The sequence below is a fragment of the Jaculus jaculus genome, chromosome 1 (genome assembly GCF_020740685.1).
Source record: "Jaculus jaculus isolate mJacJac1 chromosome 1, mJacJac1.mat.Y.cur, whole genome shotgun sequence".
Lineage (NCBI taxonomy): Eukaryota > Metazoa > Chordata > Mammalia > Rodentia > Dipodidae > Jaculus > Jaculus jaculus.
The window spans coordinates 548,452-563,856 of NC_059102.1; the positions used below are offsets into that span (position 1 = coordinate 548,452).

Below are 15,405 nucleotides of genomic sequence, written 5' to 3' on the forward strand. Positions count from 1 at the left end.
CAGTAGACCCCATGCACATGCCCAGAGAACACAAGAGCTTCAGAGATGTGAACCTCATTCTCACACCTGGGGATCTCCTCTACTTTTTAGGCTCAGCATTAAAGTGAGCACTCATGAATAGCAGGGAGTGAGCAAAGAAGGGCTAGCCAGGAGGTTCAGATGGTGTTTAAGCATGGAGCGGTACTGTCCCCCTTCAGTCCTTAGAGATGCCATGAGTTTCTCTCCTTTCCAAGACCCTGGAGGCCCTGGGTTTGTGTGGCTACAAACTCAATGGGGTTTATTGTCATTGTAGGCCCCCAAGGTACAGGTAATGGCTTTGCCTCCAGAGCTCTGTTGGGGTTTTCTTGCACACCATACTGGCTAGGCTTGGTTGCTTTACTCAGGCCTCCTTGTTCTCTGCTGACCATGAAGGAGCCTGGGTTGTTTCTAACCAGCAAAAACTTCACAGGCTACACCAACCCCAGGCTGGACTTGGCTAACAGGCATGGTTATTCTGATGCTTGCTCCCTTGTGTTAGTGGTATTGCACAAGGGCTGGGGCCACACAGAGGAGAGGCTGCTGTACCTGTAGCTACCTGCCAGGAGATACAACCTGTCCATATAAGGATCAAGTGACAATCCCCCCTCCCAGAGAACAGACACTTCTTGTCCTCCATATATGGGAACGCATGCTCATAGTACAGTACCTCTATAACAGGCTCAAAGAAGCCAAGTGAAGCACAAGGACTGGAAATACCTGGTCAAGGTATTCTTGGAGCCCCACCATGCTCCCTGGATGACATGGAAGCCTTGCCTGCATAAGAACCTCACTCCCCATGGTGCTCTTTAGGCCATAGTGCCCCAACCACCCACAGTGGGAAAGAGGCCCTGGACTCACAGGGCTCTGGGCTTCGGGCTCAGGGTGCTCAATGGCCTTCTGCCTTCCCAGATCCTTCACATAGTTGTAGACGTCAGCCCCGAAGCATTCAGCCTCATAGAAGGCACTAGACCAGCCTGGGCTGCAGCTCTGGAACTCCGCTGGGCTTGGGGACATAGCCAGGTTGCCTTCCTCAGGCCTGGTCAATTGGGCCACTGTGTCCGAAATCCTGTGAGCTGGCTTCTTTCCTGGGCCTGGCTGCCCATCCACTCCAGTCTCATGCTGCTGCTCTCGTGTGGCTTTTATTGACTTCTGGGACCGAAATCCTACCTCAAAGTTTCCCTGGGAGAGCATGTCAGAGTCTATGTCTGACAGTGCAGTGGGTGAGCAGGGGCCCCCACTGCCCCAGGCTACAGCTGGTTTCTCTTTGCCTTGAAAGAAAGAGATGATGGTCAGTGGTCAGCACTTCCACTTCTGTCAGTGGGGGTGGGGAGACTAGAACACTATTGAAGGGTCCCAGCCATTGCTGTCATGCCAGTGGAGCTGAGAGGACACACTCCAAGGACACTGAGGTGTTTGTGAAGAGAGGCTCAATCAGGAGTGTGTCCTCCCTGAACCCACTTCCTCCAGGCATTCATCCTGCTTTAAATTTCTGTGGGACCTGAATGAACTTTGTCTTCCAGCTCTGACCTCTGCTGAGACCTGTTCCTGCCAGTCCCATCTGTTCTTCTAGAGCAATTAAAATTAAATCACCTCTCATTTTACACACAAACCTGCTAGGGTATTCAAGGCTCTGTCAACTCCAGAGGCTTCCATTTTATGCAGGTAGACTCCTGTTTCCCTGCCCATGTTGAAACAGGTAGACCACCTGCCCAGGCCTGTTTACCTGCTCTCTGATTTGCTTAAGTAGGAACAAAGCCATTGTCATGGTCTTGTCTAGCCAGCGGACAGACTTGGATGATTACAGCTCTGCACTTGTCCCAAGAGTTGCCTGTGTGGCCAGCCACTGCACCGTCCTGAGACTACTTTGGGAAATTAGAGATTTCAGTTGCCCTGTGGCCTGAGTTAACAACTGGGAAAGCCAACTCTAGTGTTTAAATGGCTTTCGCTTTCAAGTGAGATGTCAAGAGCCAGTATGGAGCTTGTTCTTGAAGGGAGGGGAAGCCTCTCATCCTACAGCCCCTGACCCAAGGCCTAGGCTTCTTGGCGTCCCCCAGTGTAGGGATGCCCTTGATACTGAAAGCTTTCTTGGAACTGTCTAGCTGCAACTGGAGGGACCTGAGGACCCACCAATGTCAGGTATCACTGTCCCTATGTCTCTTACCCAGTCCGTGCAGTGAGGGCCTTTTGCTGGACATTGAGCAGCTGCTGGGTGAATCATCTGGCTGGGCCCCTGGCTCTTCAGAGGTGCTAATAATGAAACAACCATCAGCTTCTATGTGGGTGAGGCCTGGGGTTATACAGCGAGGCCCCAGCATGGAGCCTCACTGCACACATTGGAACAGAATAGGACCCTGTCACCTCTGCTGGCCAGCTCCCTGGCACTGATCTCACCAAGCCCTGCTGGACAGAAGTTAGGCACAAGCCTTCTCAGAGCTGTGGGAATACTGCTGTTGGGTTGGGTGCAGGGCTGAGGTGGCCTCAAACTCAAGGCAATCCTCCTACCTCTGCCTCCTGAGTGCTGGGATTAAAGGCGTGCACCACAACACTGGCTTAGTTAGGTTTTTGAGACAAGATCTTGGTGCATCAAGATCCCTGGCTGATCTGAAATGCACTATGTAAGCCACATTGGCCTCAACCTTGTTGAGATCTTCCTGGCTCTGCCTCCTAAGCGATAGAATTATATGTGGTAGCATGACTGGCTGTCTTTTGCTACTTTTGTCCAACCAGGTAGGAGAACTGCTAATTATCACTGTGCTTCTTCTTGCCCCTGTCCTTGCTCCCAACCACAACTGTCATACCCAGTGCCATGGAATTTCCCTGGGCTGGACTAGGGAAGTCAGAGGGGGCAAAGACAGTGAGAGAGGGGAATAAGGGAGGCTATGGGAACTATGCCAGTAGGGTTCAGTGTCCTGCCTATATGGGACTCTAGGAGAGAAAGGCCAGGCCCAGACACCCACCTCTCAGAGGGTAAGGCTGGTCCATTGACTACTTTGAAGAGGCTCTGCAGCAGCTGCTCATCCCAGTACAGGTCACAGAACTTCTCCGATATGGCACCACAGAAGGTGGCAAAGGTGAGGTCTTTCAGGGCATAAATATACTCCCCTGGTTTACAAAGGACAGGGCAGGTTAGGATGTGTTTTCCTTGCTCTGGATCATGGGTGGGACAGTGATCTCAGGGCTGGGATGGTTGGCATGGAGGGACTCTGGGCCTCTCTTCCCACCTAATGTTCCCAGGCACCTGCTCTGGAAATTGTTTTCACTGACCTCAGCCTTCCATAGGCCATATGAGTGGGGCCTAGAGTCCCTTTCCATAATGATGCCCTGTAGGCTGATTTTACCTCCCTTGGCCACTCCCTGGTCCTGGGAATCACCTATGATGGCCCCCATACCCATGATCAGTGCCTCCAGCCCATTGTCCAGGTAGCCATCGAAGGCAAATTCCTCCTGGATGAGCCGCATGGCCTCCTGCAGTGAAGGGCAGGCTGCTGTCTCAGGGGAGCATGAAGCATCCAGGCTGGATGGACAGAGCTTGCGGTCTGCAGGACGAGGCTTCTCAGGCTGACTGTCTGCATTCACCGCACCCAGGGTGGGCCCCTGTGTGGCTGGCTGAGGGCCCATTGGCTCAGCAGCCTTGCCCCTGGGATGCTTGCATGGGTGATATAGGCCATGGCCAGGTGAGGTTGAGGACAGAGTGGTTCCAGGTGAGCCCTGCCCATCTGATCTGTGTTCAGGGGACAGACCAGGGACAGGAAAGGTGGGTGTCCCTAATGTGGTCCCCCCTGGCTGGGTGGCCAGGGTGAGGCCTGGTGGGTAGGAGCACTCCTGGCTCAAGCTGCAGGGCACAGAGTCCCCAGATGATTTTGAGGATGCTTCCAGCAGTCCTAGACTTGACAGTGGCTGGTCAGGGGTCGTCAGGCTAATGTTCTCAGCAAGTTCCTGGGCTGACTTCTTCCCTGAGCCCTCCCTGTCCACCTGACTGCTTCTCTCCTTGGGCTTCTTGTCTGAGGACAAGGCAAGCTGGTCCCTGTGGGAGAAGAAGAGTGCTCAAGAGGAGACTCCTGTGCTTGGGCTGCTGCCAGTAGGGAGTAGGGACACTCACCTGGCCCCACCTGTGTCCTGAGCAAGGACTATAGGCTTAAAGTGAGTGGCCTCAGAGGTGAAGGCTGCTGGCAGCTCATAGGCTCCTTCACAGCAGGAGGGTGGACCAGGCACAGGCCCTGGCACAGCAATGATCCCAGTGTCACTGCTGACCTGCAGGAAACCTGGGGAAAACAGGCAGTGTAGGGGTGGAAGAAGGAGGTGGTTGAGGGGGCTGTAGATGCCCTAAAGTGACCCTGCATTTAAGAACCTGAAGTTGCCTGGCGTGGTGGTGCACGCCTTCAATCACAGCACTCCAGGAGGTAGAAGTAGGACTGCCAGGAGTTTGAGGCCACCCTGAGACGACATAGTGAATTCCAGGGCAGCATGGGTTAGAGCAAGGCCCTATCTCGAAAAACAAAAGAAAAGAAAAGAAAAGAAAAAAACCCCACAAAAATCAAAAAGAACCCAAAGCTGAACACCATGCCTCTGATAGGTCCCCAAGTGCCATTCTATGGGGGCAGTCACAGTGCCTGGAAAGGGCTTGTAATGAGGGGTCAGAGGCTGCTGAAGAGGGGTTTCTTCTGCTAGGGGGCTCTGTGAGGAGGAAGCTGGGAAGGAGGAGGACTAGAGGGGAGAGGGAAGATAAGAATGCAGACAGGGAGGGAAGGCTGGGGCTAGCTTCATAAATTCTCTGTCAGAGACAGAGAGAATCTGGGGCTGAGTCCTCAGTGCAGGAGACAGGGCCAAGGCCAAGTGTGAATCACATGCCTTGACCAACACATGCTGGCCCCCTTTCTGAGTGACATGGGTTATAGGTGTATATTCAGGGCAGGACTATGGTGGGGATAGATGTGAGCATGAGATGCAGGAAGTCTGGGGGCAGGCCTACCTGAGCTGGACTCAGAGGCAGGCACCATGTGAGGTTTCAGTTCAACCACTGAGAAGGCATTTTGGAGACTGATGGTTTCTTCCTCTGGGTGAACCTGGCATGAAAGGTCACAAGCAGCAGGTCAGGGGAAAATGAGGACCCTGAAGGTATGGCATGGATGTTTACTCTGCAGTCCTCAGTCTAACTGCTGGCCAGTGCAAGGAGTTTTTTGTGGAACAGGGAAACTGCACCGAGGGGGTGTGTCCTCAAGACGCAGAGCCCTGGGGGTCACTGTAGTGAGGCTGTGGTGGGTTTCTGAGAATGGAAAGATGGTGAAGAACAAACCCCCAAAGCTTGCTGGCAGCCTAGTGACTCTGGGGAGGGTGGGGTTGTCACCTGTTGACCTTGCTATGAGACCTGCTCTGGATTCCCCAATCACTCAGGGGGTTGACAGGCAACTATGTAAAGGTTATGGAGGATTGGAGAGTGGTTAGCCTTCTAGGGCAAAATGCCTACACTTGGTTTGGTGATTAGCACTCCCCACCTGTCCGAGGAAGGGGCTGCTGGGAGTGGATCTAAGAGGGTGGCTATCCCTAGATTTCCCATTAGTCTACAAAGCACCAGGAGACAATGCTCCTATGAATGCTTGTGACAGTTTGAAGGAGCCCTTGTGAGCGTTGGAGGACACCGTCTTGCCTTGTAGGTGGATGCTCGTAGATGTGCTAGAATCTTCCTGCTGTCCATGCCTCTTTGAAGGAGGTAGCTGCTGCATACCTGAAAGCAAGGAGATACCCATCTGGCTAGTACGGGCAGCTCAGGCGCCAGTGCTGCTTCTCCAGCCCTATTTCTCCTGAGGACACTGGTAACAGGGAGGCCCTGTGCACTTCTCTTCAGAATCCTAGACCCAGGTGGCCTGATGTCTGGACTTCCAGCCTATGGCAGCTGTGAGTAAAACTGAAGATGAGCCACAGCCCATGATGGCAGGAGCTGGGGATGGGTGTCACAGTCTACTCAGTATGCTGGTGGTAAGAGGCAGGAAGCTAGGAAGAAGGATGAGGTTACAGAGCCACAACAGGACCAGGTCAGAATCAGTCCCTGTAACATGCACAAGACATGACAACCTGTAATGTGCATCATAACAGGCCAAAGGGATTCCATAGACAACTGTAGTCAGCAGTGGTTTCAGCATCACAGGCCATGGTGGTGGCCCAAAGCTGTCCCCCAATGCCTGGGACCGGGGACAGGTCTGATCATAATGCAGTTAGTTACCTTGATGGCTTCAGTTGTAGATGGCCGATCTGGGGCGTGGCGCCTGGCCATGTCTAGGAGGAGTGTCTTGAGTCGGCGTGTCAGGGACAGCTTTTGATCATGGGGGACACTGAATTTGGCTGCTGTCCACAGGACTGCAGCCACACAGTACACAGAGGCCTGGGAGAGACAGGGAGAGGAAGAGGGGAAGTAGGTGGTAGCAGTAAGGCCATTGGAACTTGCCAGGCCCCAAAGAGACACTAAACCCACTCAAAGTCTGGAGTACCACCCCAGCTAGACACCTGTGGAACCCAGTGAGACACAGCCTGGGGATTTGCGTGATTAACAAGGCCTCATTTACCCCAAATTCTGTGTCTGTGAAAAGCTTCCAGGACCCACCCTGCTGGGACCCCTCCCAGCCAGTAGTGTGCTACCAAATGATTAACAACAGGTCCTTGGAACAGATCTCCCCTTCCTCTGTGTCTACACAGCAGCCACACTGGGTCTCTGATGGAGGGAAGCAGCACCTAGGTAAAGTTGCCCTCTTCTGTCAGTGCATACATGGATGGCTCATAGTATATGCTCCTTGTTTTTTATCCAACTCCATCCGTAGCAACCTTTGACAAACACATGCTCCTGACTTGTTCCTGGGATGACAATTTATTTCAATAAGAAAGAACAAAGCTGTAGGGTATAGTGGCACATGCCTTTAAGCTCAGCAATCAGGAGGCAGACATAGGAGGATCACGGTGAGTTCGAGGCCAGCCTGGGATTACAGAGTGAGTGTTCCAGGTCAGCCTGGGCTAGAGTGAGCCTTACCTCAGAAAAGCAAAAAACAAACAAAAAAGAACAGAGCCAGGAGTGGCGGCACACACCTTAATCCCAGCACGCTGGAGGCAGAGGTAGGAGGACCCCTGTGTGAGTTTGCCACCATCATGAAACTACAGGTCAGCCTGGTCTAGAGTGAAAACCCTATGTTGAAAAACCAAAAAAAAAAAAAAAAAAAAGAAAGAAACGTTGGTGATGTAACTCACTCAAGGGTAGAGTGCTTGCCTAGTATGTATGATGCCCCAGTTTCAGCCCAATTATTTAAAACAAAAATATAAAACAGCTAGAAAAATGGATGGCACTCAGTAAAGTGCTTGCTTTGAAAGCATAAGATCTAATGTAAATTCCAGGCATGGTGGAGCATGCCTGAAATCCTAGTGCTAGGAAGGTAGAGACAGGATGATCCAGCTTGTCAAGTCTAATTGGTACCAGGTCAATGACAGACCCTATCTTAAAAATTGGGAAGCATTCCTGAGGATGACACCTGAGGTTGTACTCTGGACTCCATATGCATGTGCACACACCTGCATGCACATACTCATGTACATGGAAACTGCTGAAAGAAAACAAAGGAATTTGGGGGGATGAGGGGCTTGGACAGGACCTTGGAGACATGACATCAAAGGCTCTATCCAAAAGCCAGGCATGGCCAGGCGTGGTGGTGCACACCTTTAATCCCAGCACTTGGGAGGCAGAAGTAGGAGGATCACTGTGAGCTCAAGGCCACCCTGAGACTCCATAGTGAATTCGGGTCAGCCTGGGCTAGAGTGAGACCCTGCCTCGAAAAACAAAACAAACAACAACAACAAAAAAGCCAGGCATGGTGGCACATGTCTTTAATCCCAGCACTTGGGAGACTGAGGTAAGAGGATCACTGTAAGTTTGAGGGCACCCTGAGACTGTATAGTGAATTCCAGGTCAGCGTAGGCTAGAGGGAGACCCTACCTCGAAAAACAAAAACAACCAAACAAAAAGCACTATCCATAACTTATCACAAATCGAGTAATTGATAAATAGACCTGCATCAAATTTTAAAACTAAATGCAGTACATTTCAAGCAAGAAGCCACTGTGGGGCACTTCAGTGACTTCAAAATTAAGAGTTTAATTTTGAGCTGGGCATGGTGGTGCACACCCTTAATCCCAGCATTTGGGGGGTGGGCAGAGGTAGGAAGACCGCCATGACTTTGAGGCCACCCTGAGACTACATAGTGAATCCAGATCAGCCTGAGAAAGAGTGAGACCCTACCTAGAAAAACCAAAACAACAACAACAACAAAAACACAAAGGAAAGTTTAATTTTAGGAGTCATTAGTAAGCACTCAGAACTGGCAGCTTCCTCATCCTGTGGTCTCAGGTTGAGTATTGACTTGGCTCTTGGGTCATCTACCTCTCCAATGTCAGGGGTGTCCCAGCTGCACATTCTCTGGCCCCCAAGGCAGGAAGTTGGCTGTATGGGAATATTTGCACCACATAGAACAGTAAATTCTATACATTCTTGGTTCAACTATGACTTTTTTGTTGTTAATGAGCCACACCGCTGAGGTTTGAATATGAAATGTCTCCATAGGCTAATGTGTGCCCTAGTCTGGTGGCTATATTTGGGAAAGTTATAGAAACTTTAGGAAGTGGAGCTTAAGTAGAAGAAATAAGTTTAGTGGGGGCTTTATTTTGCCCTGGTCCCTCCAATATTCTTTTTTCTCTGCTTCCTAGCCACTGTGGTGCTGCTCTTCTCAGGTACTGGTTGCATAAATAATAAATTGACTAATATTTAATGAAGTAAGGGAGAAAATATATTAATGTGACTAAAAACATAAATAGGATAGGAGCTTGAGAAATATGCTTCCTCCACTCAAGCCTTATTTCTTATTTGAGTCAGCAAAGACTTCCTGATATGGAGGGACATTTCAGCATGTGTTTTCCTTTGCTTTGTACTCGGCCCCCCGACCCCAACATAGGGTTTCACTCTAGACCAGGCTGACCTATAGTCTCCTCAGAATGACCTTGAACTCACAATGATCCTCCTACCTCTGCCTCCCGAGTGCTGGGATTAAAGGCATGTGCCACCATGCCTGGCTTTTTTGTTTGTTTTGTTTCAGGTCTCTCTGAAACAGATGTCATGTAGTCCATGCTGGCCTCATATTCACTATGCAGCTAAAGCTGGCCTTGAACCCTTGATCCTCCTGCCTCCCAAGTGCTGGGATTACAGGTGTGTGCTCAGTTTTAAACATTCAGTCTTCAGTCATTAGGTGCAATGTGAACTGGCGGTTTGTTATTTATTTATTTATCTCAATTTTTATTAACATTTTCCATGATAATACCCCCCCTTCCCCTTTGAAATTCCATTCTCCATCATGTCCCCTCCCCATCTCAATCAGTCTCTCTTTTATTTTGATGTCATGGTCTTTTCCTCCTTTTATGATGTTCTTGTGTGTTATTTATTTATTTATTTTTGTTTTGTTTTTGGTTTTTCAAGGTAGGGTCTCATTCTACCCCAGGCTGACCTAGAATTCACTATGTAGTCTCAGGGTGGCCTTGAACTCAAGGTGATCCTCCTACCTCTGCCTCCCGGTGCTGGGATTAAAGGTGTGTGCCACCACTCCCGGCTTCTTATTTTTTTGTAGGTGCTTTTTGTTAAGCTGAAGAAGTTTCTTATATTTCTATTTTCTGTGTGTTTTTCTTTCTTTTTTTGCAAAGTCATAAATGGATGTTGAATTATGTCCATTGCTTTTTTCTCTCCTCTCTCCTCTTCTCTCCTCTCCTCTCCTCTCCTCTCCTCTCCTCTCCTCTCCTCTCCTCTCCTCTCCTCTCCTCTCCTCTCCTCTCCTCTCCTCTCCTCTCCTCTCCTCTCCTCTCCTCTCCTCTCCTCTCCTCCCCTCCCCTCCCCTCCCCTCCCCTCCCCTCCCCTCCCCTCCCCTCCCTTCTCCTCTCCTCTCCTGCCTGCCCCGCCCCTCCCCTCCCCTCCCCTCTCCTCCCTCCCCTCCCCTCCTCTCCCCTCTTTCTTTTTTTAGAGACAGAGAGAGAACTGGTACCCAGGGCCTCAGCCACTGAAATCAAACTCCAGACGCTTGTGCCACCTAGTGGGCATGTGCAACCTTGTGCCTGCCTCACCTTTGTGTGTCTGGCTAAGGTCTGATCTGGAGAGTTGAATATGTATGGGTCCTTAGGCTTTCTAAGCATCTCTCCTGCCCTCCATTGCTTTTTTTCCTACACTAGTTAATATGATAATGGAATTTTTTCTCTTCTGGGCAGTTAATATGGTTTACTTCATTGATGTTCAAATATTGAGACAGACTTACATTCCTGGAATAAACTCCACTTTTTCATGGTATAGGACTGTTTTCATATATAGCTAAATCCTGTTTGCAATACTTTATGGCTTTTTGCCATATTCATGAGAAGGACTGATTTTTTTTGACACTGTGTCTAACTTGGAGATCAGGGTGATAAGAGTTTCATAGAGTCAAACTGGGAAGCATTCTTCCTCTTCTGTTTTCTGGAAAAGATGGTGTAAGATAGGTGTTATCCTTTCATAAACAAGTGCTATAATTTTCTTGTGAAGACATTTGGGACAAGAGATACATTCTGAAGAATTTCAAAATTACAACTTCAAGTCCATTGAAAGCTAGGGACTATTCAAATGACCTGTTTCATGCTTGGTGGGTTGAGAAGTTTGTGCTCATGTCACCCAAACCATTAAGTGCATGTGTGGGGTTGTTTTTGGTATCCCTTGCTACCCTCATGTCTGTAGTTTACAGAGGTGCCTCCTCTTCCATCCTTGCCATTTTGTCGATTTGTGTCTTCTTACTTTTCTTCCTTCTAGTTCCACTTTGGTTTATGTATAGTGTTTCTGAGAGCACCCCTGTGTATAAACATGCAGTTATTCTAATGATTATTCCAGGTATTGCTCACAGATAAGTTACTTGCTTAGTTGTCTGATGTCACATCTCAACAGTTTGCATACCATTCTCTTCATCCTGTTGCCTTCATCCACTTTTGGATATATATTTTTTGGTTTGTTTTTTCAAGGTAGGGTCTCACTCTAGTCCAGGCTGACTTGGAACTCACTATGTAGTCTCAGGGTGGCCTTGAACTCATGGCGATCCACCTACCTCTGCCTCCAAAGTGCTGGGATTAAAGGTGTGTGCCACCATGCCCGGCTCAACTTGTGGATATTTTAAATATTTCTTCCACATGTTTATAACCAAATGAAGCTGTATAAATTTTACTTTGTACACCAAACATAATTTGGATTGTTCAAGAAGATAAAGCATTATTACGTTTACATGTATTTTTGCTTAGGTTGTCTTCTTAATATTTTGAGATTCCTTTCATAATTTCTTACATCCAAGTATTAACCAAGTCTAACCCTGTTTACCTTCTGAGATCAGGTGTGTTAAGGGAGGTATGAACATAGACTTCTTTCACAATTTCTTCTCTGCTTAAAAAAATTCCATTAGCCATTCCTTTCCTCAAAGTAGATCATCTAGTGATGAAATCTTAATTTCCCCTTTTCTGAGGCCATCTTGACACGTGGTCGTTTTTCTGGACAGAGGACTCTGGGTGGATGGTTCTCTCCTGCTACGTCCACGGCGACCTCGCTGAGCCTTCGCCCTTGTTCTCCCTCGGTCCTGATCTCCCCGAGAGTCAGTCTGCGGCACTCTCCACACTTTCTTCCTTCCTTTTTTTTTTTTCTCGAGGTAGAGTCTCACTGTAGCCCAGGCTGACCTGGAATTTGCTCTGTAGTCTCAGGGAAGCCTCAAACTCACTGCGATCCTCCTACCTCTGCCTCCTGAGTGCTGGGATTCAAGGTGTGCACCACCACGCCTAGCTTTCTCCACACTTTCAATATCTAAGATCACCCAGAAGAAACTTGCTCCCATGTGAACTTTCCCTTCCCCCATGAAAGCTACTTTCTTCTCTTTGGTGTGCATATGTGTGTGGGTTTAGATGTACATGCCACAATATGTGTAGAGGTCAGAGGACAACTTTTGGGATGGACTGTCGCCTTCTACTTCACATTTGGCAGGGGTATATTAGTTGGTTCATAAACTTCTGGGAAATTCTCCTGTGTCCACCTCTTATAAGGCCACCTTTGACAAGGGGCCTAGGGACTCAAACTTTGTGCGCTTGTGTGCCATGCAGTTTATCCACTGAACCATTTCCCCAGCTTAGTGTTGTCTTTCCTTTTCTCGTCTCTTCCTTCCTTCCTCCCTCCCTCCCTCCCCTTCCCTTCCCTTCCCTTCCCTTCCCTTCCCTTCCCTTCCCTTCCCTTCCCTTCCCTTCCCTTCCCTTCCCTTCCCTTCCCTTCCCTTCCCTTCCCTTCCCTTCCCTTCCCTTCCCTTCCCTTCCCCTTCCTTCCTCCTTCCTTCCTTCCTTCCTTCCTTCCTTCCTTCCTTCCTTCCTTCCTTCCTTCCTTTCTTTTTGTTGTTTAATATTCAGACATTAATTCCACCACTCTGAGGTAGAGGTAGAAGGATCACTGTGAGTTCTAGGCCAGCCTGAAACCACATAGACCCTACCTCGAAAAACAAACAAAATGTTTTTCTGTTGTTTCTTTTTTTTTTTTTTTCTTTTCTTTTGGTTTTTTGAGGTAGGGTCTTGCTCTAGCCCAGACTGACCTGGAATTCACTATGCAGTTTCAGGGTGTCCCCAACCAACTCACAGCGACCCTCCTACCTCTGCCTCCAAAATGCTGGGATTAAAGGTGTGCACCACCAGGTCCCACCTGTTTCTAACATTTTCGTCATCTCAGGGTTGCCACCGTCTTTTCCTCCCACTGTCTGAGATCTTCCTGGCTCTGGTAGAACGATTTTCAGCTGACATCTGGATGTTCGCATGAATGTTAGATTCTGGGTCTGAAATGGTCAGTCCCTCCAGGCTTGCTCTGGTACCACCTAGCCACACGAGTCTCCCTGAGCCCGAGCACCTCTTTGCTGAGACTCTGCGAGCCAGTGCGGCCCGTGTGCATTGTGGTGCTCTTGGGGACAGGCAACTAACTTCTGAAGTCACTTTGCTCCTCCCTGAACTCTGGCTAGAGAGCCTGGCTTGAGTGTGGCTCCCCGCCCGCAAGTGTTTTCCCAATTGTGGCTTCTCTGGCTGCAGGACTCCGCCTGTGGCCCGCGACTAGCCAGCCCTTCCCTGCCCCACACTTCCGCGCACCCCGCCTCTGCCCCCCCCCACCGCCCTCTGTCCGCTGCGGGGGGGGCCCTATCCTCCCTATCCTTCCCTTCACCGGTCCTGTCCCAGAGGAGGCGAGGCCAGGAGCGCATCTCCCAGTCTCTGGTGGAGCCACCCTCAGGTTCTGGGAGGAAGTAAGTTGCATTTAAAGTTTATAAAACCCATTAACCGCTACTAGTGGCAGGATCCGGCCCTCAAGACTAGGTAGAGGTGTAGTCGCAGCCGTCCCCTGGCCCCGGTGGATAAGGGAACACAGATTACCTTCTCGGTCACGGGTTTCTTCTCAGCCACCTCCGGAGCCAGGAAGAGCGAGTTGCAGGAATCTAGGAGAGAAACCAGAGGCTTGGTTTTCCTTCCTGCTCTGGCAGGCTACGCTCGGCCACTGCCGGAGGGTAACTCATACACACCGTGGGCAGGGGGGTTGTCGAAGAGTACAGTTCCGTCCTTGGCCACCAGCACATTGTCCAGGTATAGGCAGGCTGCAACGAAGCAGGTCAGGGCTGTGACTGCATGCCTTAGTCCAGGCGGCTCTGTCACACCCTTACTGTCACCCAGGGGACTCCAGGACACACAGAGGCCTCATCTGCCCCCAGCAATCTTGCTGTGACAGCACCCTTATTAAGCTTGGAATAAATCTGAAGGGGGATGTGGCCCATGCTATTATGCACACTGTTTCAGGTTGGCCTCAAATCCTCAAGGGGCAGCTTAGCAGCAGATTGTTCCTGGAGCAGAGGGCAGCATTTCTCATGACCCACCTGGCCCTTTCAGACCCATCCCCATCACTATCCATGGCATGAGACCACAGATGAGTTTTCCATCTGTCCTGTTGTCCAGCAAAGATGAGTTTGGGAGTTTGAGGGGGGTTGGTGTTGTGCACAAACCAAGTGCAACATCTGAGTCCCTCTTCCACTTCCCAAGCCAAGCCAAGCTTTGTCTCCCTGGGAACAATGCCACCCAGGTTGAGATTGGGTGTGGCCACCTCTTAATAACAGGTGCAGGGCCAGTGTCCCTGGCTCATGTTGGCCCTTCACCCCCTTGGTGATGCCCTTGGGTCCAGGGTTTGGGCAGGGCAGCGTGACCCATCATCACCTGGGTGCTCAGTGTGTGTCTGGAGAGCGCTGAGACAGGCAAAGCACAGGGCCCACAGCTCAGACTCCCTGAAGGGCCGGCCCAGCTTGGACAGGAGGTCCTGCAGGCATAAGCTCTGTGGGGGAAGAATATGTGAGAATGCTTCTGTCTGTCTGATGCCAGGAGAATACTTTCATGGGGGGCTAGCAGGTGAATAAGCTATCAACCGCCCCCTCCAACAGCATATCCTATAGAAGGGACCAGGAAATTACCCCTAGTCAAAACGAGTGTGGGTGCAGGTGTGGAGAAACTGGAGCCCTTATCCATTACAGTGGTGCTGGTGCCATGGGAAAAGATGACTACCTCAAAGAGAATTACCCTTACATCCAGCAATTTCACTTCTGGGTACCCATAAGAACCAGAAGCAGACTGGAGCAGATGGTTAACCCACATTTATGGTTACCATTCACAAGAAACAAAAAGGGAAAGTAGTTCAAGCGTCCATGGATGGGTGGATGAATGGATAAACAATGGGATTCATCCATAGAATTGAATGCTACTCAGCCTCAAAAAAGAAGTGTTTTCACTTCAAAGGTTCTGTGTGTGTGTGTGTTAAAACACATAACAAAAAATTTACACTTTCAGGAGCCAGGCATGGTGATCACACCTGTGATCTTGGCGCTTGGGAAGTAGATGCAGGCAAAGTAAGAGCTCAAGGTCATGCTTGACTACATAACGACCTTAAGACCTCCTGGGCTACATGAGACCCTATCAGAGAGAGAAAGTAGGAGGAAGGACTCTGCTGGCAAGAAGATTTGGAACCTCTAGGACATGAGCTTAGTAAAACTTTCTTCTTTAAAAACTAGCCTGCCAGACAATTACTAATACATTTGGCCAGTTCCTACTCAGATGAGCTGAGCACAGGCATCCTTGATCTGATTAAAGGACCAAAAAAAGCACTTGCACAAAATCCCATCATCACTGAGGATGATGCTCAGGCACAGACACTGTTCGCCTGCTGTCCTTCACGCACCAAAACTGACCATGAGATTTGCTTTATAACTTTTTTTTTTTTCAAGGCAGAGTTTCACTCTAGTCCAGGCTGACCTAGAATTC

General features: G+C 49.7%; 1 protein-coding gene across 3 annotated transcripts in view; it reads right to left on the reverse strand.

Moving 5' to 3' along the window:
• Positions 1–15,405, reverse strand: part of Kndc1 (kinase non-catalytic C-lobe domain containing 1) — a 47,673-nt gene that overhangs the window by 17,585 nt on the left and 14,683 nt on the right. For all 3 annotated transcript variants that reach the window (XM_045144866.1, XM_004669652.2, XM_045144920.1), the window contains 11 exons: positions 14,311–14,425; positions 13,629–13,700; positions 13,483–13,544; positions 6,236–6,394; positions 5,663–5,740; positions 4,988–5,081; positions 4,118–4,280; positions 3,408–4,042; positions 2,976–3,120; positions 2,180–2,265; positions 877–1,286 (listed from right to left, as the gene is read on the reverse strand). In XM_045144866.1, the coding sequence (XP_045000801.1) occupies positions 877–1,286; positions 2,180–2,265; positions 2,976–3,120; positions 3,408–4,042; positions 4,118–4,280; positions 4,988–5,081; positions 5,663–5,740; positions 6,236–6,394; positions 13,483–13,544; positions 13,629–13,700; positions 14,311–14,425 (2,019 nt within the window). The remainder of the gene's footprint in view (positions 1–876; positions 1,287–2,179; positions 2,266–2,975; positions 3,121–3,407; positions 4,043–4,117; positions 4,281–4,987; positions 5,082–5,662; positions 5,741–6,235; positions 6,395–13,482; positions 13,545–13,628; positions 13,701–14,310; positions 14,426–15,405) is intronic.